The sequence below is a fragment of the Erinaceus europaeus genome, chromosome 3, assembly GCF_950295315.1.
Source record: "Erinaceus europaeus chromosome 3, mEriEur2.1, whole genome shotgun sequence".
Lineage (NCBI taxonomy): Eukaryota > Metazoa > Chordata > Mammalia > Eulipotyphla > Erinaceidae > Erinaceus > Erinaceus europaeus.
In genome coordinates this window covers 126,245,113-126,272,102 of record NC_080164.1, presented here as the reverse complement: position 1 = coordinate 126,272,102, position 26,990 = coordinate 126,245,113, and the positions used below count along the sequence as shown (strand labels likewise).

Below are 26,990 nucleotides of genomic sequence, written 5' to 3'. Positions count from 1 at the left end.
GCTAGAATCTCTCTTGGCAGTGGGTGCTAGCCCCATAACTAGGTACTGGCCTTGAAGGCCAATGAAGGGCTGTGAAGAGTAAATTCAGTCCAGCACTTGAAGATGGTAACTAGAGTGTCCCCCTTTCTCCCCACCCAAGTATCAGCACATGCCTCACTAACAAGACTGGAGCTGAGAATTTCCCTGAATCCTAAAGGTTTTTCCCAGTCAAGGTGATGAAGCATGAAATAATGCTTACCAATAACTGCTGGGTTCCCAGAGAAGCTTTCTGTTTTGCAATCTCAAAGAAGAGAAGAGAGGTGGTTTAGGAAGTTACAGCATAGCTATTCAGACTTGGTGTCAACAGATACCCTCTTCACAATTGATCAGACACCCTGATGAAAACTCTAACTCAGTTGCTGAAGTGTAAAATAGGTCGTGTACATAACAGTCAAGAGAGTTAGAACTGTTCATCGAGATTAAGTGAAGAAAATGTCTCCTTGTATTTTGATGGTGAAAGCCATGCCATCGAGGCTTTTCCTTGGTTTCCTTTCCATTAATCTAGGGAATGTTTGTAGAGACTGTGTTGGTGCTAAAGACACAGAGAAGAGTAAACAATCAGTTAGACCTAAATAATTCACAGGATGGTAGAAAAGCCTAGTACTGCAGGCCAGTGGACACCAATATGGGAGTTACTTGGGGCTAGGGAGGTATTAGGTCAAGAAGGCTGAGTGAGTGTTTACCTAAACACAGATTTCTCTGGATGGGAGACAGTGAAAAAAGGGAGGGAAAGATTTTCAGATTGAAGAAATAACCCGACAAGTTGGAGAAATCTTCAGGGACATGGTACAAACAACCCAAAGTAGCTGGAGAAGCTATACTGACTGAGCAGAAGAGCAGGAAACACAGGTGAATTGGCTGTGTGTGGAGGGGTGTCCTAATGTTCCTCACTAAAAGGTCTGAAGAGTATCCTGTGGAATAGGAAGTCTCCCAAGCTTATCCAGAGAAATAAATTTGCAAATGAGTTTCAGGAAGAGGTTACCAGAATGGAGACAATACGCTGTAAGAGACCATACTGGAGGCTACTGTATAGTCCAGGGTGAGAGGTAATGAGGGTCTGGCACTAAGTGATCATGAACTTGAAGAGATGACAGATCTGAGGCAACATGCTCAACCTTGTGACACTTTGATAAGGGAGACAAAGAGGGAGGAAGGATGAACTCATGTCTCCACTTTGAACTAGCCTGGTAGTATTATTAGCCTTTCTAAAGAACCACTAGGTGTGGCTATGAAGAGGAGGATGAGGGAAACAGTGGGGAAGTTGGTAGCTCTCTCTAGGGCATGCATATATGAGGTGCCTGTGGTATTCTCAATGGCAGTGTCTAATAGGCAGCTGTGGCTAGAAGACTGAAGTCTTAACTGCATTTGGAAACTTAGGCATCACAAAACACCTGGGCTTTGAGAAAAGAGATACTGCTTGAGGAGAATGCAAAGGAAATAACTTAAGGATGTATTTCTGAGAACTGACACACTGAAGTGAGAGAAAGAGGGAACTAAAAGGAGATTCCAGAGAAACAGGAGGAAAACTAGTGTGTGTGGTTGCTGTAGAACTGTAGGGAGAATAGGTGGAAAAATTGTCAATAGCAGCCTAGGAGGTAGTGAAGTGGCGAGAGAGTTGGGCTAAAAAGCATATGGTCACAAGTTTGTTCCTGGCATAGCATGTAGCAGAGTGGCATGCTGCTGTTCTCATTAATAAATTCTTTTTTTTTTTTTTTTGCCTGCACTACAAATCCACTGCTCCTGGAGGCTATTCTCCCTCCTTTTGTTGCCCTTATTGTTTATCACTGCTGTTATTATTATTACTGCTGTTGTTGTTGTTGAATAGGACAGAGAGAAATCAAGAGAGGACAGGAAGACAGAGGGGGAAAGAAGCCTGTGAAGCGACCTCCTGCAAGTGAGGAGCCGGGGGCTTGAACCAGGATCCTTATGCTGGTCCTTGTGCTTTGCGCCATGTGTGCTTAACCCGCTGTGCTACCGCTCATACCCCTTATTAACAAATTCTTTTAAAAAAAATGTCAGCCACTGTAACTGCTACAAAGAGTCTGGCAAGGGCAGAGGCATGTTCCCTGGACTTAAGCCTCAATGGAATTATGAGGGGGCAGAAGGCTGGTTGTAAAAGACTGCAAGAAGGGATAATCTAACTACTTACCTTTGAGAAGGAAAAAGGGAGAAGTAGTTAGAAGACTAGAGGAGGTCAAAGAGTGAAAAGACTTGGTATTTTCTGTTTGATTAAGCTTTTAAGAACCACAAAGTATACACAGATGCAGATGAGCATATAGGATAAAGAGAGGGCTCTGGTGTGGTCTGGGAGGTGACGCAGTGATAAAGCTTTGGATCCTCGAGCATGAGGTCCTGAGTTAAATCCCCGGCAGCACATGTGCCAGAGTGATGTCTGATTCTTTCTCTTTCCTCCTAGCTTTCTCATAAATAAATAAAATCTTTATCAAAAAAGAGAGAGAGAGAGAGAGAGAGGGAGGGTTCTGACCACTTAAGAGTCGGGAATGAGAAGAGTGTTCTAGAGCTCAAGTAGAAGACAGAACCTCACGGAACACAGCCAGTCCTGCTGAGACAAGAAGAAATGAGGAGGCAAGATGCACATTGCTGCTGGCAATGTGCATGAAACGAGAACAGGTGGGAAGGCAGCTGAAAGGACTCAACCCATGTTCTCTATCTTTTTTTTTTTTTTAATGAAACCTAGTAGAGGGAAAAGTGAGGTAGCGTGTGGAGGGTTGGGATTCATGGCACATGTTAAATGAAGACTAGGAAAAACTCATGTAAGATATTTAAAAGAACTAATGATAAGAGATGGTTTCTGCTTTTGAGGAGGTTACATTCTGGTGGAGAAACCAAATGAAGCAGTTCTTGCAGTAGACAATCAAGGGAGAATTTCGTTTTTTTCTTTTTTTTTTAATATTTATTTATTTTCCCTTTTGCTGCCCTTGTTGTGGTTATTGATGTCGTTGCTGTTGGTTAGGACAGAGAGAAATGGAGAGAGGAGGGGAAGATAGAGAAGAGGAGAGAAAAACAGACACCTGTAGACCTGCTTCACCGCCTGTGAAGTGACTTCCCTGCAGGTGGGGAGCCGGGGATCCTTATGCCGGTCCTTGTGCTTTGCGTCATGTGCGCTTAACCCACTGCGCCACCACCCAACTCCCAGAGAATTTCTTTAATGTAGCTAAAATTCCCAAGAATGGCAGTTTTAAATAAGAAATCCACAGTGGGATGCTTTTCATCTTGAAGATAGTGGAGAGGTAGCTAACTGACTGCCTCTAGGAAGTGAGATGTGTTTTATCAGGTTTCACAGGAGATCAAACAATAATTACAGGATGATTTTGGAACAAGCAAATCAAAAGAGCTTTTAAAAATACTACTGGACATATCTAAGCAGAAGGCATCAGAGATAAATCTTTGTTTTGTAAGACTCTTCCATCACTGTATAGTGAAATGATGAAGTGAGGAAGAGGAACAGTGACAATGACCAAGTATAGCCCACCAATGTCTATAACATGAAGTGAAAATTGATACAATGTGAATAGAAAGTATCTCTTCAACCTTGAGAAGAAAAAGAAAACTTTTTAAATAGCAAAAGATTACAAAGCAGCCTAAACTCAAATGTTCATCATTAACAAGTTAAGTCGATACTGTACATCCATGTCATTACTTTTGTAGCTATTAAAATAATGGAGGTTAGTAAGGTAGCTCACCCAGAAGAGGACATGCTTTATCATACATATGATCCAGGCTTGAGCCCAGTCGTCCCGCCCTCCCACCCACCACAGTAGGGAAAAGTTTGGCACTGTGGAGTCTTCCTTTCTCTCCTCTCTGTCTTCAGTTGCTAGGGCTCGGTGCTAGCACTATGAATCCACGGTTCCTGGTGGCCTTTTTTTTTTTTTTTCTTTTATTCTTCTGGGTAGGACAGAGAGAAATTGAGAGAGGATGGGGAGGCAGAAGGGGAGAGAGAAAGATAAACACCTACAGATCTGTTTCACCACTTGTGAAACCTTCCCCTGCAGATGAGGAGCCAGCAGGGAGCTTGAACCCAGATCCTTGTGCGGGTCCTTGTGCTTAGTATTATGTGTGCTTAACCAGATGTACCACCACCTGGCCACCACTCCTCTCTCTCTGATTCTCCCTGAGAAAAAGAAGGTGAAACACCCAGTGACAACAAAAGATACTATGGAGAACATATATAAAAAGGTATGAAAATATCTGCAAAATATATGCTTAAGGGCCAGTGGAATAGCTCACGTTGATACTGTGCTACTTTGACATGTGGGAGACCCAAAGCTTGAGCCTGGCCTGCACCACAGGAAGAAAGCTTCGATGCTGTGGTCACATCTCTTACATTCCTCCTCTGCCTCCAGTGAAGGAAGGAAGGAGGGAGTTAAATGACAAGCAGTATGCTGCAGTCTGTGGATGAAAACAGTTAATTGGGCCGGGAGGTGTGCTTAATGTGTGGTTACGCACACACATTACAATGCATAAGGACCTGGGTTTAAGCCAGTCTCCACCTGCAGAGGGAGTGTTACAGGTGTCTCTCTATCACCTTCTCCTGTCTCGATTTCTGGCTGTCTTTATCCAGTAAAAAAAGATAATTAAAAAAAATTAAATAACAAAATAAGACTTGTATGTTGTGGATGGAGAGAATATTTCTGGGAAGATAGTTAAGAAACTAAAAACAACAACTCCAGAGAGGAAAACTTATTTTTCACTATTTTTTTCCTGTAACTTCCAAATTGTATGCCATACATGTATTACCTATTAAAAAAAGCAAAGCTTTTTAAACATTCCTTTGGAAATATACTTCATTATATCCTGAGATAAGCAAGAAAGTCAAATAGTTAGACCTTTTCAGTGATGCAAATAATTTAAGAAGCATTCCTAAAGAGCACAGCATACTTTCACATTTTGGGATCACTTTGATCTTTAAGATGATAAGGGCATATTTTCCTAAAGGACATTACATCATGAGCATATCAACAAATGTCAGGAGACGATTTAATTTTAAAATTGGACAAACTGAGTTTTGTGTGGGGGTGTAACTCAGACAAAGCCCTTTTGTTGCATTCCTCACCACAAACAAGGAAGCTTAACTATGTGGGATGGGTAGGCTGATGAAACTGGATCTAGCAAGTGCCATGGTGTCCTTCTTATAATAGAGATTCAGGAATGCAAAGCCTGATTCTGAAAACTCAACAATAAAGCAGCTCAGGCTATAGTGGCTGACCTCCTACTAAGTGCTTTTCCATCTTAGTAAATTATGGCTGGAGTTTTTGAAGTTCAAGGAATTTAAAGTCTTGTTGGGGAGCCTGCTATGGAAGAAAAAAACTGCCTAAATCACTCATAAAACATTTGTGTGTCTACTGAGTGGAGGATTATTAAAGAGAAAATGAAGTAAGAGACATGCCCACAATAACCAAGGTAGTGAGGTGCAGTGCTGACATTTGAACAAGACATCTGTTTCTGGAGTTCATATTCTTAACTTCTAAAGCAATGAAGTGGGTGGGGAGAATAGGGAGACAGAAGATTGCATAGCTATCAGGATTCTGAAGGAAGTAAGTCTGTGGCAATGAAGCTAAAGGTTTTGCTTTCAGTGAGGGACTAACAGAGTGAGAAAGTGACACTGGAACAGATACCTACGTTCTCAGAAAGAGTCAGCCATGAAAGAGCTGGGGGGAGCGTACTTGGCACAGAAGGGATGGTGAAAGCAAAGACCTCAGGGCGGGAACGATCTTGGACTTTCAAGAAGCAGAGCAATGTAGCTTTTGAGTGAAGAGCAGATAGAAGTCTTCAGATCAGGTTGGACCATGCATGCTTAGAGATATTTTGGGCATAAGCACCAAAACCCTCACACACTGCTGAACAGAAAGGGCCCAAAAGTTAGCAGACAGGGTTGCTGGAACTTTAGAGGAAAGGCCTGCCTTCAACATGGAGAAAATAACCACACCTTGGGATGTAAAGGATTCTATGAAATGGAGCCAATTTTTTAGTTGATGCTGTTCTCTGATGAACTGTCATGACTTGCACTCAGAGGAGGTTGGTTCTAGACCCATAAGTATTGTAAAATCAGACAAATGCTCAATTAGCTATGAGCTGAATGTTTAAGAATAAAAGACACATTTCATCTAATAAGCATTACTCAATGATATTTCTAAGCCTATAATCTCCCTGTCCATCCATCATGTACTTTGTGTATGATGCATTAACAGAAACTAAGCCCATGACAAAAAGGTTCTAGTCAAATGTCCCCACCTCAAACCAAACAAAATTCAACATGTCAATTTATTCTGTAAGTTAAAACTATTTTAATACATATAGCAAGAGTTGTGTGTCGTTGTGATAAAAAAATTATAGTGAAAAAGAGAAAGAAAGGGGGCCAGGCAGTGATGGACCAGGTTAAATGCACACAGTACAGAGTGCAAGGATCAGTGCAAGGATGCAGGTTCAAGCCCCTGACTCCCTAACTGCGGGGGGGGGGGGGTCCACTTCACAAGTAGTGAAGCAGGTCTGCCGGTGTTTATCTTTCTCTTTTCCACTCTATTCACACCTTCCCCCACCGAAAAAAAAAAAAATGGCTGCAGGAGCAGTGGATTGCTAGTACAGGCACTGAACCTGAGAATTGAACCTGTAGCCTCTGTGGGTCTTAGGCATGCAAGCTGGTGCTCGAAGTGGATGAACTATCTTTCAGGCCATATTCTTATTGAGCAACTAACTGTGTCACCAGCTTGTTTCTAGACATTCTTCTTACATGTCAGTGCTACTGTCACTGTTTTTCCTTCTCTTTTTAAAATTATCAGATACTTCAAATACAAATAAATGTATTCAAATTAATATAAAGAACATCAGAAGGTCCATCAAAACTGACTGAATCTTAATGCTTCCCTCATATTTATTTTATTTCCGATATTAATTTGAATAGGCAGTTAATTTACATGGTAAAGAGAAGATCACAGCCATTGAGAGGCCTTATCCTCCTTTTACAGCTTCTCCCTCCCCCCTTTCTTACCCCCCCCATAGATAATCAATGTAATTTATTTTTTATATTAATTTCTTTAATTATATTCTCCAGTGTTGGGTTATGCAAGGACAAGCAGCTGTAATTACAATCTTAATTCATGAAAGTAATAATATGCAGTGTTGTCCTTGTTTTTCCTTTTATTAGTGATTTAATAATGATTCACAAGATTAAAAGATTATAAGGATATAGTTTCACACCATATTCACCACCAGTCTGAGGTCTATGTCCAGTCCTTGATCTGTTTGGAGTTTACTTTTTATATGTGGTGAGATGAAGTTGTTCAGTGTCATTCTTTTGCATGTTTTAAAACCCAATTTTGGCAATACCATTTGTTAAAGAGATTTTCTTTTCTCCAACTAATACTCTGAGACCCCTTGTGAAAAATTAGATGTATGTAGGTATGGGGACATTGGAGATCATTCTACATTAGTACTTAGTTGACTTTCCAGCTGCCTAGTACTTCATTATGTGAGTATAAATACTTCTTGTTTTCCAAGATTTTACTATTACAAATAATGTTTCAAGAATAAATGCCCACATACTGTTTTCTATGTATAGTTTCCATGTCTTGAAAAAATGTCTGTAAGAGGAATGGTTGACTCAGAGTAAAAAGCACTTAAAATTTTTATTTTTATTTTTATTTTTTGGCCCTGCTTCCATGGCAATAGGGGAAGCTATGGCATCTTTTCCACTATCCCCTTTTTTTTTTTTTTCCCTATCTAAAAGTGGTAGGGATCCAGCTACTGACAAAATTTAGTGAGCAAAAAGTATGCATAAGATAACAGACTCCAAGAGCAACATACAGTTCTTTCTTGACAGAGTTCTTTTAAATCTAACAGTCTGATAGCAAGCTCTGGGAACTTTTGCTCTGAAAAATGAGTTCAAACTAAAATTGAAGTCTGCATATAAGATATTAAGACTCTAAAAGCTGGTGTTGGGAAATAGTACACCTGGTCAAGCACATAAGTCACTATGTACAAGGACCCAGGTTCAAGTCCCTGGTCCCCACCTGTTGGGGGGAAGCTTCATGAGTGGTCAATCAATTCTATATGTCTTTCTCTCTCATCACCAGAGTTATCACTGGGGCTTGGTGCTTGCAAGGTGAATCCACAGTCCCAGTGATCATTTTTCCCCTTTCCCCCTATTTTATATGATAGGACAGAGAAAAACTGAGACGAGAGAGAGGGAGAAAGACCTCTGCTTCACTGCTTATGAAGCGTTTTCAAGTAAAATACTTTACCACATTTCCCCCAACCCCCCACCACCTGAATGGTAAAAGGTTTATGGCACAGAGGTTAAACAATTGCTCCAGATTCTCTCTTCCTACGTACAAGTATTTTTTTCTTTCTCTCTCTTTCTTTCGACATGATAGGAGAGAGAGAAAGAACCAGACATCACTCTGGTACATGTGTTGCCAGGGATTGAACTCAGGACCTCATGCTTGACAGTCCAAGTGCCTTAACCACTGCACTACCTCCTGGACCACCTACCTACAAGTATTTCCAAAAATATTTTATAAACACCACTATCCAGATAACCAGACAATTTAGGGAAAAACAATAAAATGCTTTCTCTTATTCAATTTCAAACGGAAGAATGCCAATGGGGGGGGGGGAGCAGCCCTGTGACCTATGTTTTATAGGTGGTTTATATTTCTTTTACATGGTTAATAAAACAAACATAATACTGCAATATTAAAGGCAGTTTACCATATAGAACATTACCATGACTGCACCTGCCTGTTCTTTAGCATACATTTTATGAAATGAAAATATATCCAGAAGCAAGCATCAATATTACTGCTATAATTTGGAATAAAAGTTCTGGGTGAAGATTATCTAGGGGCAAAAGTTGAACTAAAATGTGAGTAAAGGGGAAAGACAGTCAAGTCTACTTTTAACTAGGACGAAATTAAATACTGCACAATTGGAAATCTCAATCAACACCAAGCCTGACTATAAACTCAAAGTTCAATGAGAAGACAACTTTTCTTTAAAGTGGGGAATTCTTTCATTCCTTTTCTTTATCTAAACGTTGACAATGAGAATAGCGAACTTAGCTAGGCTAGCACATAGGTAACTAACTAGCTGTTCCTTGTGAGAGTGATTCTGAAATTGCCTGGGAAGATGGAGCAGCAAAAGCCTTGAAATAGCCAACACAAAGCATATGTGATTTTGAGTGAGGTTAAAAAGCCATTCCATTGACGTACTGCACCAAAGTAAAGGACTCTGTATGTTAGGGACTTTCAGGTATGTATGATGGTGAAGGAGAACCTAGGATGGCGGTGAGAGTGCTTTGCAGAAAACAGAAATTTCAGGCATGCACCCACAACTGTATTTACTGTAAACCATTAATCCCTCCCATTTAAAAAAAAAAAAAAGGAAAGCCACTCCAGATGCACACACATTCAGAAATGAAGTCACTATATTTATAAATAGGAGAGAGGATTCTTGAAACTTTCTACACAAATAATTAGTGAATTGCATGAGGTACTTAAATCATAATTTTCACGACTATAGAAAAGAACAGGTTTAATCTTGGTGTGACATTATTTTTCATTCTAAACAAATAGAACACAAATATTACAAAGATCTCTGGTAATAGGTTTGTCTCTTGCGACTCCTATTAAGAGTCTAAGTCTCATTCTAACACAGTGGTGATGGACTTACCTTGTGGCAAACAGAAACATCCTAGATAACAACTCTCTGGCCAACTGAATGACATGATCAGAAGTGGGGTAAAGTGCTATTTCACTGCTACTGCTCTTCCTGTTCTATGGTTTTCTAAAGCCCAACCGCGTTCCAGGCAAACAGCCTGAACCGCCCTGAACTAGTAAGCTGTGCACACAGGGGAGGGACTCTCCTTCCCAGCTGCTTCTGTAGACGGGCCAATTATAACTCAATCCCTGCCCTATAAGGGGGGAGAAGAGAAGGTGACCCTTAGTGAGAAGAACCAGCACCCTTAGTGAGAAGACCCTCCAGAGAAGAACCAGCACCTTACACAACAGCAGGTAGTTTGGAAATGCCAGAATTCAGGTGTTCATGCAGGTGAAGGGAAACAGTGAAATACATCTGCTGATGAAATGCATCAACGTGAAGTTAGGAATGTCCTTGAAATGCTCCTCTCTGCTAAATCAGCACCCTCCTTCAGGTTGAAACAGAAAAGGGGGGGCACTGTTTGCAGAGGTGTGTATGTGTGTGAGTTGCTTTAAGCATCCCACAGTTGGGGAGGATAATGAAGAAAGGTCTGTATTAACATCTACAGAGGCTTTCTAAGGGCCACTGTTCTGGGAACGCTAAGTCAGCAGCATGATTTCTGAACTCATCACCAGGAGAACTGCCTGGGGTCAGTTAACTAACAAGGCTGCCCAGATGAGAAGGAATTACAAGTCAAACCCTGAGCTTCTATTCTCCATTCATTGATTTACTTTATAGAGTGTATATAATATATAGCCACGTGTAGATAAATAATTAGTAATTAGAACACGATAGTTATTTTAAAAGATATTTATGAGAGGGAGAGAGGAAGGGAGAAACCAGAGCATCACTCTGGCACATGTGATGCTGGAGATCAAACTCAGAATCTCATGCTTGTAAGTCTAGTGTTCTAGCCACTATGCAACCTCCAGAGTCACCAGATGAGATAGGTATGATTGTTTCAGGGAGAACTGCTCAGCTCTGGTTTAAGGTGGTTCCAGGGATGGAACCTGGGACCTCTGACAGCTTCAGCTTTAAAAGTCTTTTGTTTAACTACTGTGCTATTTCCATAGCTGGGTCAGACCATTATTACCATAATGGTAGTAGAAGGTAAGGAAAGAGTGAGAAATTCATGGAGAAAAGCATTGGCTTGAAAACCTTGAGAATGAAGCTAGAACATTTTGTCCCCTATGCCAACTCACTGAACTATCCTTGCCTGAGGCTGGATAGATGTTATTTAAATGGCTTGACCCAAGTAAGTTACATCATAAGGATCCCTACTGACAAGTCAGACAGAAGAATTCAGGGATTACAATAGGAAAGGAAGGATGGGAGACAGTCCTCAACTACTAAACCCTGAGGACATCAAGAGCTTCTTTCTGTTGTTAATTTTGGTTCTTAGACTGATCCCAGTATATATGTCAGAAAGTTTTTCCTTTTTTTCTTACAAATAAATGAGAATATTTTGGGGAGTGGGGACTGGGGGGGGGGGGGAAGTACTTCCTCCATGAAAAGAGAGCTACAAAAATCTGTCCTGCAATGGAGTAGGAGCTGGCTCATGAAGGGATCCCCAACACTTTTCAATTCTAATGTAGGGATGTAGATTTTTGTGACTTGACACAAACTAGGCTTGCTCTATGTTGATCATTAGCTTTCTAAGATTATAAGCACAATCACATCTGGTTTATGGCAGAAGACATAGCAGGACTTAAACAAGAGCCAGCTTACAAGAGTTTCCAATAATCAAAAACTAGAACAATTTGAGCAATAAAATAAACTAGCAACAGTGCTGGATTAGAACCAACAGGAGGAAATAAATATTAAATCCTAACTGATCTAGTTTAATAAGTAGGGGAAAGAGACAAAGTCTGCCTTATAGAATTCCAATGAACAGTTATAGAATCATCTTTAGGTCATTACAGTATGAATTATCACTGGTAGAGGGCCAGGTGGTGGTGCATCCTGTTAAGTGCAGATATCACCATGAGCAAGGACCCAGGTTTAAACCCTTGCTTCCTACCTGCAAGAGGGATGCTTCAAGAATTGTGAAGTAGTTCTACAAGTGTGTCTCTTTCTCTCTCTCCTCTTCCCTCTTAATTTCTCTCTGTTCTGTCAATAAAATGAAAAGAAAAAAAAAGGCCATTGGGAATTGTGGATTTGTAGTGCTGGCACCATGCCCCACCCATAACCCTGGTAGCAATAAAAAAATAATTATCACTGGCAGTATCCACAAAATTGGTAGGAGAAACCTTAAGGAGAAACAGGCTAATTGCAAAGACTCAAAAGATTATCCCCTCACCCCAAGTTACTAAATAGCAAGAGACAAATAGTAACTTTATAGTGGAGAAAGCTGGTATGCTTCACTTTGATTAAATTACCAAGGTTAACATAATCAGTATTAAAACATACTGGCACCAGCCTGCAAGGTTCCCAGATGTGACCATGAGCAGCGAGCTTAGACTAATAGGGACTCAGAAGTTACACAGGTTCTGGTACTAAACACACACGCCCACAGGACCCTTGGGTCAGGTGGAGGCGGTAAATATGTAAATGAACTAGTGTATTCACTCCCCTAATCCAACTTTCTAGCCCTTTTCTCTACTCTGACACCATTTTCTCAAACTATTTTTATCCAGCAAACTCATAATTGTGTGCCCCCAGGAACATGCCTAAAATGGACTTTCTATCTTTCTTCTACCCCAAAATCCCTAATCTCATCTGCTCTAGTCCTACTTTTTGGTTCCTGTTCATTAACCATTTTGTCTCAAGTTATGTCCTGCCACCTTCCAGACACCAAGTTGCAGATGCTACCATGATTCCATCCTGACTTCTCTGGGCAGATGATCTCACCAGTGTACCAGTGTGTCCTAGAACCTCACGTCTCCAGAGCTCTGGCCCACTTGGGAAAGATAGAAACAGGCTGGGGGTATGGACCGACATACTAATGCCCACATCTAGCAGAGAAGCAATTACAGAAGCCAGAACTCCTACCTTCTGCACTCCAAAAACAATATTGATCCATACTCCCAGTGGAGAAGATGTGATAGGAGGAAGAGGATGAGAGGGCTTTGAACTCCAGCTTCATCAGCACCCAGAGAGAGAGAGGAGGAAAAGGAGAGGGGCATATGGAGGTAGTAAGTGGCTCGGGGGGAAGAGAGGATTGGATCAGGAAGCAAACAAGGGCAATTATGTAGCCAGATAGTTGTAGAGATGATGGCTGGCCCATGTGGTAACTTGCAGTGGGGCAACTGAAGATTCAGAACCCTGGTGGTGGGAATGGAGTGGATTTATACCCCTTGTTGACATATAATTTTGTAAATCAGTATTAAATCACTGATAAAATTAATATATATATATCTTATAACCACCTTGAAGGCACACTGAAAAGAACACACCATTTTAATGATATATGTATGTACATATATAAAACATATATATATATGTTTTTGTTTTTGTTTCCAAAAATGAGTAATCTTAACTAAGCTGTAAGACAGTACCTAAGGTATCTACAAAATAATCTGCCCACAGTCCCTGAAGTGCCAGGCTCACATAAGAGAAGGAAAGAACCAGAGCATCACTCTAGCACATATGATGCCAGGAATCGAACTGGGAACCTCATACCTGAGTCCCAATACCCTACCCGCTGCACTACACCTCCTGGGCAGCCTCAGCTTAACGGTTTCTTCATGGTTATGACACAAAAGTGGATATGAATTTAGGTTTGTTTGTGTCATCCAACTGTTAAAAAATTCTGTATAAATTATTTAGTTTCAAGCTCAAACCCAGTTCCTTGTGATTCTAGTGCTTAAGTCCGTAAACCACACTTAATTTCTGTCTCTGCGATTCTTGACCTGGTAATTACCCCACAACTACCCCAAGAGTTCCATAGCAGAAATTTAAAGAGTCATACTTTATTTTCTACTTTTATCCTCACCCTTCACCATCCAAAATTTACCTCTTAATCCGTCTCATCTCTTACCCCATTCAATGATGATCACTTTCTTGCCAGGTCATCTCAGAACCTTCCTAATATAACTCTCTAGTACTTGAAATGATGCTACACTAATTGCCTACATGGTCCAGTGGAATCTTGTTATATAGAAGGCTCAGATTTTCTACATTTTGAGGTTAATAGGAGACCAAAGAGAACAGTAATGACCTTAAACTTCTGTTTCTGAACAGCTGGGTTTGTGATTTTTTTAACCCTTCTTAAAAATATATATTTATTTTAATGACAGATATAGAGAGGAAGAGATCAGAGCACTGTTCAGCTCTCGCATGTGGTGTTGCAGGGGATTTTATAAACCTGGGACCTCAGAGCCTCAGGCAACAAAGTCTTTCCTATAAACATTAAATGTCTCCCCAGCCCTGTTTGTGATATATATTTTAATGCTAACTGGTTCTTTTGTGGTCTTAACTGATATATTCAAACTCATTTTAAGTCTTTGTTGCCAAATAAAATCTTACAAAGATTTTAATGTGCACCAAATGCAAGTTTTCTTTCATTATACAAAATGCAGCAGGTATTTTGTGTTTACTGGCACACACAACATTACATATTTACTACTTAATAAATGTAAACATAGGCAGTTGCATAAACTCGAATTTATAATGTTTACTTATATCCAAGTTTACAAGTTTATATGAAGGAACTTCACAAACTGAAAGCAGGACAATGCTTGAGAGTGTGATGCTTTCTTTATCTACTGTGCCAAGGAACCCTAGGGTTCTCTAGATTCTACTTTGAAACTGCCCTTAAGATGACTAACCTGCTGAACTCAGATCTTCCACCTGACTTTGATGAATCCCTCCTCTGTGAGGTCACCTCTGTCACTAATCTGTGCTGTGACCACACTGGCCCCACATCCCACTTCCAGCAGGGGAGAGAGGGAGAGTGAGGGAGGGAGGGAGAGAGAGGGGGTGGGAGAGAGAGGGAGGGAAAGAGAGAAAGAGAGAGAGAGAGACAGAAAGAGCGTGTGAGAAAGGCCATAGGTCTGAAACTTCCTTCAGGCTGTAACCTGGGTTGTATACATAAAACAGCACACTATCAAATGAGCTACTTTGCCAACCCTTCTGTGCCTCTTACCTGTGCTTCAGCCGAAGATTAACTCCTCCTGACCATGCTGCTTTCCTGTGTTGGGGGTCAGAGTTGAGGTGTCCTGTGTCAGGGGTGCCAGCATCTGCCAAGCCCTGGGCTGCACACACATCTCTGCCAAAAGAAAGAAAAACAAGGCAGCAATCAGAATGGGGCTCATGGTCAGAGAGAAAAGTATAGCCAACCCCCCCCCCCGAAAAAAAAAAAAGCATGAATACTACCAACTCTAGAGCAAAATGGTACAGCTAAGCGAAGAACTCTAAGAAAGAATCCACTATCGAAGGTCTGAAACTCCTCTGTCAAGCAACAATTTGGTGAAGCAATGAGTGTACTTCACAATCTTAAGTTGCCTGATTTTTCCAACCAAGGGGGAAGAATGAATCATTAATCACAAGAAAGGTAAAAACCCTGTAATTCAGGTATCCATCAGTCAATCCCTGAAAAAACTGGACTCACTGGAGCCAGCTGTCAGATGAGGTGGTCTCAGCTCTCATTTTTCCTGTGAGGACAATGACTCCTAGCTCCACTGGTGGGTGGCTGCTTGGAAGCACATGCCGACTCTGGAGCCCCACAAGTTCAGATTGCTCGGATTCCATTGCGCAGGAGGCCAGTCTTTTGTGTGTCCGTTCAATTCCTCCCTCCCACCCGTCCCTAACATCACTCCTCCCATAATTCTGTTCCACCATAGTGCAGGGAGTCAGAGAAATATTTTAAGCCAGAGTGGCCAATGCATTCCATGGTGGGAATGAATACATTTCTTTTCCTTGGGTGAGTGCCTCCAGAACTGCTCAGTGCTGGTACAGCTCTTGTCAGGTCTCCTCTGGATCAGACTGCCTACAGCATCAGGTTCTGAAGTTGAGTTTGCCATCACTGTACTGTCTGGGTGTTTGTTCCCAAGGACCTTTCTAAGCCTCACAACCACTGGCAGCTCCCATGCACACCCACAAGCAGCAATCTGCAATGCTGAAAACTGTTTTCAAAGAGGGCTAGGAGATAGCTCAGCTGGTACAGAGTGTACCTTTTACCGTGTGCAAGGCCCTGGGTTTGATTCCAGGCATCATGGAGAACAAAGGGGAAAACTCCATGAGTGGTGGAATAGTGCTTTGGTGTCTCTCCCTCTCTTTGAAATAATGAATGAGCCAGTAAGTTGGTTCAGGAAGCTGCCAAGTGGTAACATCATGCTTATGAAAAAGCTGCTGTTTCTTTGCTGCACTGACCTTTATGAAAAAGAGATGAGGCTTCCAAAGGGCTGTTGCTTTCTTTGTATTTCAGGACATGGAGGCAGATGACCAGAAACTCCTCATGTCTACTCTAAGAACCACTGCTACCTTGTCATTAATTTTTATCACCAGTCTTAGGATTGCTTTGAATGTAGTTGGTGTAAATCTAAACTAGAAGGCACTGAGCACCAGCAATGACCCGACCCTGGTAGCAATTAAAAAAAAAAAAAACGGGGGGAGGACTGTCAGTGGTACACCTGGTTAGGCACACACATTACAGTGTTCATGGACCTGGGGTCTAGCCCTGGTCCCCACCTGTAGGGGCAAAGCTTCACGAGCAGTGGAACATTGTTCTTACCTCTCTTCTATCTCCTTTCTCCCTCTCAATTTCTCTGTCTCTATCCAAATAAATAAATAATTCAAAAAGTGACGGACACAATAATCAAAGGAATGCTATGCACACATATGATCATAGGTGCATTATTCACAATTACCAAGTAGTAGAAGTAACCTAAATGCCCATCAATAGGTGACTGGGTAAAGAAGTTCTGGGACATACACTCAATGGAATACTGCTCTGCAATTTAAAAAGATATTGTGTCCAAGTCAAAATGGATTCCACTAGAGGTGAACTGTGACTGATGAAGTAAGTGTGGAAGTGAAAGAACTACTGAACAGTCTTGCTCATACGTGGAATATAGGTAACTGAAACATGAATTTGCAAATTTAAGAAAGTAGTCAAATTGTCTCTAAGACTCTAAGTGAAAACTATGATGGTTACTGTTGGCTGAGGGAGTGTCACAGAACTTTGGTAGTGGGTGCGGTGTGGAACTATACCCCTGTGATCTTATAGTCTTATAAACCATTATTAAATTACAGTAATCAATTAATATTGTGGGAGCAAGGAGCACACCCAAGACTGTCCATTAGCATGGTCCATCTGACAGCAAGGTCTCTAACCCTTGTCAGGCCTGTTGGGGAAAAACAATAAAAGCCAGGCCTAAGCCTTCACAAACCTTTCTGGCATTTAGTAACTTCCTCATTTTTTTCAGCCTTAGCCACACAGTTGGCTCAGCCCTTTCTCACAGAGGGTGAGTCCTGTCCTCCTTCCTGGGAGGTACCATGACACTCAAGGTGAAGGGCTGGCAAGAGAATGGGCAGATGGAAAAGAGGAACAAGAGATTGTATCTTCCATAAATGATTTATTTACCTCCAGGGTTATCTCTGGGGATTGGTGCTGGCACTAAGAATCCACTGCTCCTGGTGGTCATCTTTTCCATTTTATTGGATAGGAGAGATAGAGAGAGAGAGAGATAGTGAGGAAAAGAGAGACACCTGCATATCTGCCCCCACTGCTTGTGAAGCATCCCTCCAGCAGGTGGGGATCCAGGGGCTCAAACCCAGATCCTTGCTCAAGTCCTTGCACTTAGTGCTATGTGTGCTTAACCGCATGTGCCACCACCCAGTGCCCACAATTTTTAAAGATTTTTATGAGAGGGAAAGAGACAAGAGCACCATTCAGCTTTGGCATGTGGTAGTGTAAGGATCGAACCTGGGGCCTTGGGCAAGCAAGTCTTATGTTCTAATAATAATCTATCTCCTTGACCCCAAAAAATATGTTTTAAAGGGTTATTTACTTATGTATTAGTGAGTGACGGATGGGGGAGAGAGAAAAGATAGGAAGAAAGGAGAGAGAGAACCAGAGTATCACTCTGGCATATGTGATTCTCAGGACTGAATTAAGGACCTCCAGCTTCAGAGTCCAACACTTTATCCACTGTGGCACCTCCCAGACTATGTCTTGTAAAATTTTTTAATGCATGATGATTTTCATCTCCAGGAAAGTAAGGACCAGCATATGGAGCTGTCCTGCCACACCCCGCAGACCACCTGAAGTAACTAGGTGTGAAGACTCTGAAGTCCATGTTTGCTGCTGATTATAATCCCCAGGCTGAGTCAGCCACAGTCTCCCTGCTTTATCATTACTTCTTCCTGACCGGACATTGGTCCCAGCACCCAGTGGGTGCACCTATGTGGGTGCAAGATGCCAATGAGGAAATGGGTCAGAGTAAGTGTAGGAAAAAATTCACTAGTACCCTTATCTACCTTCAGCTCTTCTGGAAACATTTGAGCAGAGAAAAACATTTTAAAGTCCCTATGTTTTAATGAAAAGAAATCCCACAGTGAATCTAGGTAGAAAATAGTCTTGTTATGAGTGTTAGGAAGTTTGATCATCCCAGAGCCCCATCCTGGAATGGCCCTTTTGCCCTTCCCTCCTTGGCTACGTATCTTAGCTGCACATTGGACTCTGCTGTCTCTAGAATAGATGTTTCCACCCACCTGAGGTTACTATGCTACCTGCCTCACAACAAACAGCAACTGACCAAGTCAACCATGTGCTTTGAGCTCATCAGGAAATGGTGCTTCAGTATGCCATAGGGCCAGCTAAGTCAATCTAAGTCTTTCCTATAAAGGAATAAACATGCTTTCCCATAATCAGGAGTTAAATCCTGGCAAAAAGATATGAGAGGTGTTTTTTTTTTTTTTTTTTCTTTTTTGGCGGGGTGGGGGGGCAGTTTTGATACTGCAGTTCCTTATTGTTAATGCAGTCTTAATAGCACATACTATGGTTAATCATTAAGACTAGAAAACAAGGAACAGCAGTCTAAAAATGGTGTTCCAAAGCTCACATACTTTTTGCCAGCAGGTTCTCTTTTGAATCAAAAAAGATAGGAGAGAGCTGGGGAGGTGGCAATGGTTATGCAAAAAGTCTTTCATGCCTGTGGCACCAAAGGTCCCAGGTTCAGCAGGAGTTACAAATTACTGTGATTCACACTTGCTGCTAATGAACAAACAGGAAATTCCTTATCACCTACATATTTTTACTTTTTACAAGAGAACACTCATACTTTCTCTGTCCTCTTCCTCTGCTATTCATAACTACTCAGTATACACAAGTAGCTTTACTATTTGGTATTGCAGTGGAGTTATTATCTATCTGCTTTCTGGACTGAGTTTCAGTCTGGAGCGCTGTGCCTGCAGTTCTCTAGATGCTTGGGTGCCTTCTCTGTCTCTCTTTCCTCCTCTCCAAGTATATTCATGTGAATTTTATTTTACTCTTTTAACCTGGGTTAAAAAGGTGGCTTGGTGGTTCATTCTCAGTGCTACGTTAAAAAAAAGTAAAAGATAACATTCTTGAATAAATTCTTTGTGAAGATTCTGCCCTGTCCTTTGAATTAAAATTTTCTTCACTTAGCCTTCAGAGACCTAAGCTAACACCTGCTCCTTCTGTAAACACGATCTTCTCCCCACACATGCTGTTCCCTCCACCGAAAATACTCTTCCTCCCAGCCCATTACCAGGCTACAGGTCAATCATCACTTTTTCAGACACCACCCTATCCATTGCACAGTCTCCTTTCTGCCACCTGGTATTTTTCTTCATTGTGCTTATAGTCACTTGTCCCTTGTTCCCTTGCACAGGGTCTGCTTCTTCTACCAGTCAGCTCAGCGAGGTCAAGTCCATGTCCGGCTTTACCTCAGTTTCACATTTTTAAATGATTTTTAAGTCCTGGGTCTAGCACAGTCAATGGCAGATGGTGGGCACATATGCTGGTTTGTAGAGGGAATCACAGAATATTATAAATGGAATAGTGTGGCACATCAAAAACGGAAACCTTAAGCTATTAGAAAAAAAAATTTATGAGGAAGGAATGGTTAAGGTTTACAGTATAATTATTGATACATGGCAAGTTTTGCCTTAAGTTTCAATGCAGACAGAAGTGCAGGTAGACATGGCTGCATGGTCCTCAGAGCCCTTTGGAGGAATTCCTTCAGGTTTATGTTGAGTGCACATTCTCAGAATCCGCCTTACTGAATCATGATCTGGGTTTCTTTTTCTTCTGCTTTGTGTTCATACTGAGCTAGTGGCTCTCGCTCTATCCTGTTAGCTGGTCTTTGGTGTCACTGTTACAGGTTCCCCAGTACTACTTGTAATAGTCAAAGGTGAAAACAACCCAAATGTCCAAGAACAGATGAGTGGTTAAGAAAGTTGTGGCACATATACACAGTGGACTACCACTCAGCTAGAAGAGATGATAAATTCTTTCTCACATCTTGCATAGAACTTAAGTGAAATAAGCCAGGAGGACAAGTATATAATTTCCCTCATAGGTGGGACTTAAACAGAAAGAACAACTCCTCTTAGACTAGCTGTGGTCTACTGCAGCAGATCGAAGGACTCTAGAAGGTGGTGTGAGGAATTAAGGACCCAGTGCACCATGGTGGAAGAAGATGTCAGGTGTTGATGGTGTTATGCAGACACCTATCAGAGGGATATGAGAAACTGTACACAGGTGACGAAACTGTCTTATAAATATTATTTCCCCCCATAAAGTAATTTGAATAAAGAACTTCATTTAGACAGCTCTGCTATATTAAAAACAATTAGCTATAATCAGTAAAGGGAGGGAGAGCTTCAAAAATGGTCACACAAAAATATTGTGACAATGCCACATACTGCCTGAAGATTATACCTTCATTTCAAAGGAGAAAAAGTATCTCCCCCACCCAAGACCTGTTTCTGATTATTATGATTCTACCACAACCTTACTAGTATAGTACATGGAATAATAATGAGACTTGTGCAACAGATTTATGCTATAAAATACCTGCACTATTCATATTTTTCCAATAAACTTAATTCTGTTAAAAAGGAAATGAGAAAGGAGAGAGAGAAAGGTCTGATTCAAGACCCTGCCCTCTGCTCCATACCCCTCACAAGATGCCCACAAGCATCACTGTGCTCTGGATGGGTTTGCTTCAGCATTAGCCATATGCCAAGTCTGTGTGTCTGGCGCGTCTGCCACCTCCAGTTCCATCCATCCATCCTGTTCCAAAAGATACAATGTTATCCTTTTAATGACAAAGTCTCATTCCACTGAGTGCATTATCCTATAGCTTTTTGTCCAGTTATCTGTGGGTGGGCATTTAGGTTGTTTCCATGTTTTGACTATTGTATCTAATGCTGCTATGAACATAGGGCTGCAAGTCTTGTCAAATTAATATTTTCATAGTCTTCATTACAGAAAGAAAATCTGGTGGTTGGTTACCCAAAAATAAGAGCAGGGCAAAAGAAGGAAAGGGTTAAGAGTTGGGCACCAAAGTAAAAACCCTGGGTTGATGGTGAGGGTGGATGTTCAGCTTCATGGGACTGGGGGGGGGGGGGAGGGGATGGGACACAGTCTTTTGGTGGTGGGAATGGTGATTATGTACACTCCTATTAATTTGTAGTCATATAAATCACTGTTTAAGTAATATGAGAGGGGAAAATTGATTGAATGTCTCAAACTTTTAAAATCACAGACTAAGTCTTTTTAATATATAGGATGAGTCTTTGATATGTTGACTCTCTTAAAAACCTAGACTGGGGAGAACAGAAGCAACTGGTGGCACAGCTATATGCAAATAATGTCAAAGGACATACATTATGGTGATATTGTGTATGATACAGCAAATCCTAACAAAGGGATATTTCAAAGTTAACCCAATCACCAAATAATGTGATTATAGACATATCTATTGTCTTCTTAAACCCTAAGACAGCAGGATCCTCCCGCTTCCTTTTTAGAGCCTATATTTCCCCTAGTCCTGGAACTTATAGGGTGGGACTCACTTTACTGCATGCTTCTCTCAATTCATACCAAATGATATTCTGTCTGCCAATCCCAACCTAATCAACGCAAGGAGTACCACCTCAGTATGCTTCACTTCAGACTGTGTCCAGAGGCGTCAGGCATGGAATGTCAACCCTTAACCCTCATTACTTGGGTGAGACTTTCCTTTTATAGTATTCTCTAATTCCATTTCAGGAGGTTCACTTCCTAACAAAATCCCAAAACCTAGATATAGACCAGGTCCTGTAAGAGCATATGTTCATATGTATCTATAAATTAGGGTAAAATATATACCTGAAAGCAAAAATACACAGTCTGTAGTGAGTCAGTAAAAAGTTCATAATGAAATAGTGTCTACTTAGATACCCTCTCCTCACCTACTTCCTGTTACAGTTCTCTCACTCACTCCAAAGCTAACCTCATCAAAGCAAGGACTGCAAAAGCTGAATAAGGGCAAGAGACTGGCATACTTTAATGATAGCTCTTTAGTCACTATCAGGCCACCCCATCAGCAGGGTCCCTATTCAGAGAGTCCTGAGACTCCCAAACAGACATGATGGGCCTAGACCTCGAATAAATCCCTCTCTCCATTGTTAATGGTCATTTCTATCAGGAACAACAAAATAGACTCCTCTGTGGGCCCCCACAGGATCTTGACCTCAACTTGGATCAACAATGGCAGAGAATGTTCCATCCTCCGAAGGGAGACTGGACAGTATACTCTATGCTACACCTGAGGAAGATGGGTCCTGATATTGGGGCAGCTTGGAATGTTCCTACTTATGACCACAGAATGTGAGCTCAGATCTACAGAGATGCAGAGGTCACATAGGCTCCTAAGCTAAATATGTGCCCCAGATCAGATCAAATCAATGGGGTTTAAAGTCAACAATATTTATACACCTTTCCCATATTAGGGAACTACTCTTTTCCCTAATCCAGCTTTCTGGTCCTTCTGCCAGCCATGACATCATTTCCCCAGACAATAATTAGGATCACCTGCATATCAGATTTCAGGCTCAGGCAAAAAACAAACAAACAAACAAACAAACACTAGTATAGCCACAGACCCTTTGGAATATAACTAAAATATGCCTACTTGCTATCTACAAAATGGAGCCCCCCCCCCAACTCATCTGCACTATTCCAGCCTTTACAGGCCCAGTATTAGTCAACAATTTGCTTGGCTTTATATGTTAACTCTATTTTCAACCATCAGGTTCTAGATGCTAGCATGATGCCAACCAGACTTCCCTGGATAGACAACCCCACCAATGTGTCCCAGAGCTCCGCTTCTCCAGAGCCCTTCCCCACTAGGGAAAGAGAGAGACAGGCTGGGATTATGGATTAACCAGTCAACACCCATGTTCATCGGGGAAGCAATTACAGAAGCCAGACCTTCCACCTTCTGCATCTCACAATGACCTTGGGTCCATACTCCCAGAACAGGAAAGCTATCAAGGGAGGGGATAGGATACAGAGTTTGGGTGGTGGGAATTGTGTGGAATTATACCCCTCTTATCTTATGGTTTGGTCAATGTTTCCTTTTTATAAATTAAAAATTAAATAAAAAAAATAGAAATTTGCAAAAAAAAAAAAAGAAAAGAAAGGGTTATGGTGGTCAATATAATAGTATAAAGGGTATGAGAACTCTGGTGGTGGGTATGGTGTGACACATGTATACATTTAGAGGTGAGAGGCTATACTATCAACATATATAGAGCATTGTAAACCAATAAAGTTTTTTTTTTTTTTTTAAAAAGGACAGTGAACTTGGGCTCAGCTGTTTTTGAGTTCCTCGAGTTTTCCCACTCTAAACTCTTAAGGAAGAGACTCTTCTCCTCCTGAAGGCAGGAGGAGGTGGAGGTGGGACTCCAACTGGGAAAGCCCCTGGGGTCAACACAGTTTGTGAGAGCCAGAATATCTCTTTCCCATCTAAATGCATAGAAGTTGCTGCTGTCCAAAACATGCCTAAGAAGAAGGGCGGAAGCTGACAATATTAAGTGACTGTCAATCACTGGCAGAAAAGAGGGTCCTTGCTAAATCTGGCATCAGCTGAGGAATCTTAGTTGAAAAAAAACAACACCATTGCCTTCCTTGTGAGGGAGGCCTAATCCTTACTTTGCCTGAGAGGATTACTGGGTCTTAGAAGGAAACTCGCATGCATTTTTTTTTAAACTCATGCCAACTGCATTTGTGTACACAATATCCAAGATTTGTTCTGCTTTTTAGGGTAGATGATAGACATTCCATGCTACTTAAGAGCCTCGAAATCTCAGGCCTAAATATCTCCAACCTTTGCTGTTATCCAAAGGGGGACCTGTCGCCCAAGCTTCCTCCAGCTGTGGATAATCTAAAATTCTTTAGAAACAGTTTAAATGGAAGACAAGACACCAAATGCTGCCAATTTGTGGTAAAGGAACTGCTCACAGTTTACAATGTATCTTTCCGAGGTGCCTGTATATGGTTCCATGGGATGAGTGCTACCCATGCCCAGCAATTTCCTTTCCTTTGGTTGCTAAAGGGCTAATGCAACAGGAAGTATTTTGTTTTAAGGTACCCATGTCCCTGCCCACCCTCATACACTATCCTCTCCTCTCCAAAAGAATCAGGGATCCACTGACACACAGATCTCCCTCCTACTTACATTACAGCTACATCACAATCCCTTTGTGATTTTATTGGGTTGTCCAGAAAGTCACCACTGATTTTTATGTAGAAAAATACATCATGACTTTCCCAACAACCCAATAAAACATCCTATGCTGAAAATGAATAAACATCTGGGTGTATGGATTGACCTGTCAACATCTGTGTTCAGTGGGGAAGCAACTACAGAAGCCAGACCTTCCACCTTCTGCAGCCCATAATGACCCTGGGTCCATACTCCCAGAGGGATAAAGAATAGGAAAGCTATCAGGGGAGGGGATGGGATATGGAGTTCTGATGATGGGAATTGTGTGGAGTTGTACCCCTCTTATCCTATGGTTTTGTCAATGTTTCCTTTTTGCAAATAAAATTAAAAAAAAGAAAAATGAATAAACATAATTAATGAACATCTTCACTTAGGCCAGAATATTCTTAGGTACAGTTCAGAATATTCACCCAATTAGATCCTGGAATATGATGGCAGAGGAGGACCTAAGGGGGAGTTGAATTGTTATGTGGAAAGCTGGGAAATGTTATGCGTGTACAAACTAGTGTATTTTACTGTCAACTGTAAACCACTTCTTCTTCTTCTAGCGTTTGCCCTTCTTCCGTAGCCAGTTAACAGCATCAGGTTGAGCCTGATATAAAGTTTTGAGACCTCCTTTGAATCTGGAGAGGTGGCAGTCGTTGACTATGTGGGTCATAGTCTGTCTGTAGCCGCAGGGGCAGTTTGGGTCGTGTAAACCACTAATCCCCCAATAAAGACATTTTTTTAAAAAAAAGGATATTCACCTCAGTCTGCAGTTGGGCAAAATCATTCAAAACAAAGGCACTCTCACTCTCAGGCAGAAGTTGAAAAACAAGGTCAGAAAAGAAAACACAAGTAGAACCTGAAATGGAATTGACATATTGCACCCAGGTAAAAGACTCTGAGGTGGGTGGGTGGGGAGAATACAGATCCATGAAGGATGATAAATGACATAGTGGGGGTTGTATTGTTAAATGGGAAACTGGGGAATGCTATGGATGTACAAACTATTGTATTTACTGTTGAATGTAAAACATTAATTCCCCAATAAAGAAATAAATTAAAAAAAAAGACAAAGTCTATTTCATAACAAAAATGACATGCAGTGTATTGCATAATGTACTGAAAAGTGAAAATCAGACACATGACTTTTCCACCATAGTGAAGTGAACCCATCATAACTCAGGGACCCTCTATATATAACAAAGTAGGGCTGACAAAATCAATGTCTTTAGTTTAAAACAACGGTCTCAAGACATCATTTCATAATATTATAGGGCCAAGAGTCAGCTTCCATGTGCCTTGCCACGCATGCAGTCCAGGCTGAAGTCCCAGCACTACATGGGAAGTGCTATGGAATGGGAGGAAACTCTAGTGCTGTGCTGTTTTTGTGTCTCTATTTGAATGAAAAAAGCCATTCAGAGTAGTGAAACTGCACATGTGAGGCCCCAGCCCCAACTCTGCAAATAAAAATATTATAAATTGTAAGTTGTAAAGGCCAACATAGATGCCAAAGTATGTATTCTACATGACAAATTTAATCCTCACTAATGACCCTATGAATCATTTTTCTTTCACAGAAAAGGAAGCTGAGGCATGGGGAGCTTAAATATGTTAGTTACTCAAGATCACAAAGGAAGTGGTAAAGCCAAGACCCAAGACCAGAAACACAGTAAGGCTCAGAATGTGCCCCACACATCACCCAAGGGCTCAGCTATCTGCAGGCTGAGAAATCTCTGGAAAGCAGAGATTTACATTATCCCAGGAGAGGCACTGCAATATTCCCAGTCCTTTCTTCCTTAGGAGTGATGATGTGGGCAGTTTCTGCCCTTACTATCTGGGCTGTTTCATTTCCAGTCAGGGTTGCAAGTGCTGTCTGAACTCATTCCAAATGGTCCCCACACGAGAAAGAATTTAGGCTTCCAGGCAGTATCTGCATAGTTTCAAGACACATGTCCAGCTTGTAGCGTTCTTACTCTCAACCTCAGGTCCCCAACCACATCCCCCAGATCCCAGTGCCTGGTCTCCCGGGCTGTGGGAGAATCTACCTATGATAACAATTCCTTTAAAACTGGAGCCTGGCCTTGTACATATGGACTAGCCCATCCATCGACACTGGACGAAGAGTCAAAGGAAAAGTGGGCAGGGAGATGAGTATTTTCTTATGACTGGGCTGAGCAGGTGCTTCTCCTGGCCTGGGCACATTGCTAAAAGAAGCCTCTGTCAGGCAGGGGTTTTATCTGGCAAATCACAAGGTGGCCAGGCTAGGAAGTACCCAGTGAGCTATGAGCTATGTATCACCCCCCACATCTCTCCTCTTACTGCATTCCCAACACACCAATCCTGAGATTGGTACAGGACTAGAGATGACAAGAAGGTACTGGATTGTGTCCCCATGTCCTGAATCCAGGGACAGAGCTGAGGCCTCCACCCCAGCCAGACCTGGCTCAGTAGGGGAGCAGGCCTCTGACACCCTGGCATTCCAGCTGCCAGCAGTGACCAGGTAACCATGGGAACAGACACAAAGAGCTGGCCCACAAAATGAAGGGAGAGAGGCTGCGGTGATGGCAA

The 26,990-nt window shown here is 41.6% G+C and overlaps 1 protein-coding gene across 5 annotated transcripts in view; it reads right to left on the bottom strand.

Moving 5' to 3' along the window:
* The window catches only part of SHROOM3 (shroom family member 3), a 384,232-nt gene that overhangs the window by 47,192 nt on the left and 310,050 nt on the right, over positions 1–26,990 (bottom strand). For all 5 annotated transcript variants that reach the window (XM_060187904.1, XM_007519854.2, XM_060187905.1 and 2 more), the window contains one exon: positions 14,840–14,962. In XM_060187904.1, the coding sequence (XP_060043887.1) occupies positions 14,840–14,962 (123 nt within the window). The remainder of the gene's footprint in view (positions 1–14,839; positions 14,963–26,990) is intronic.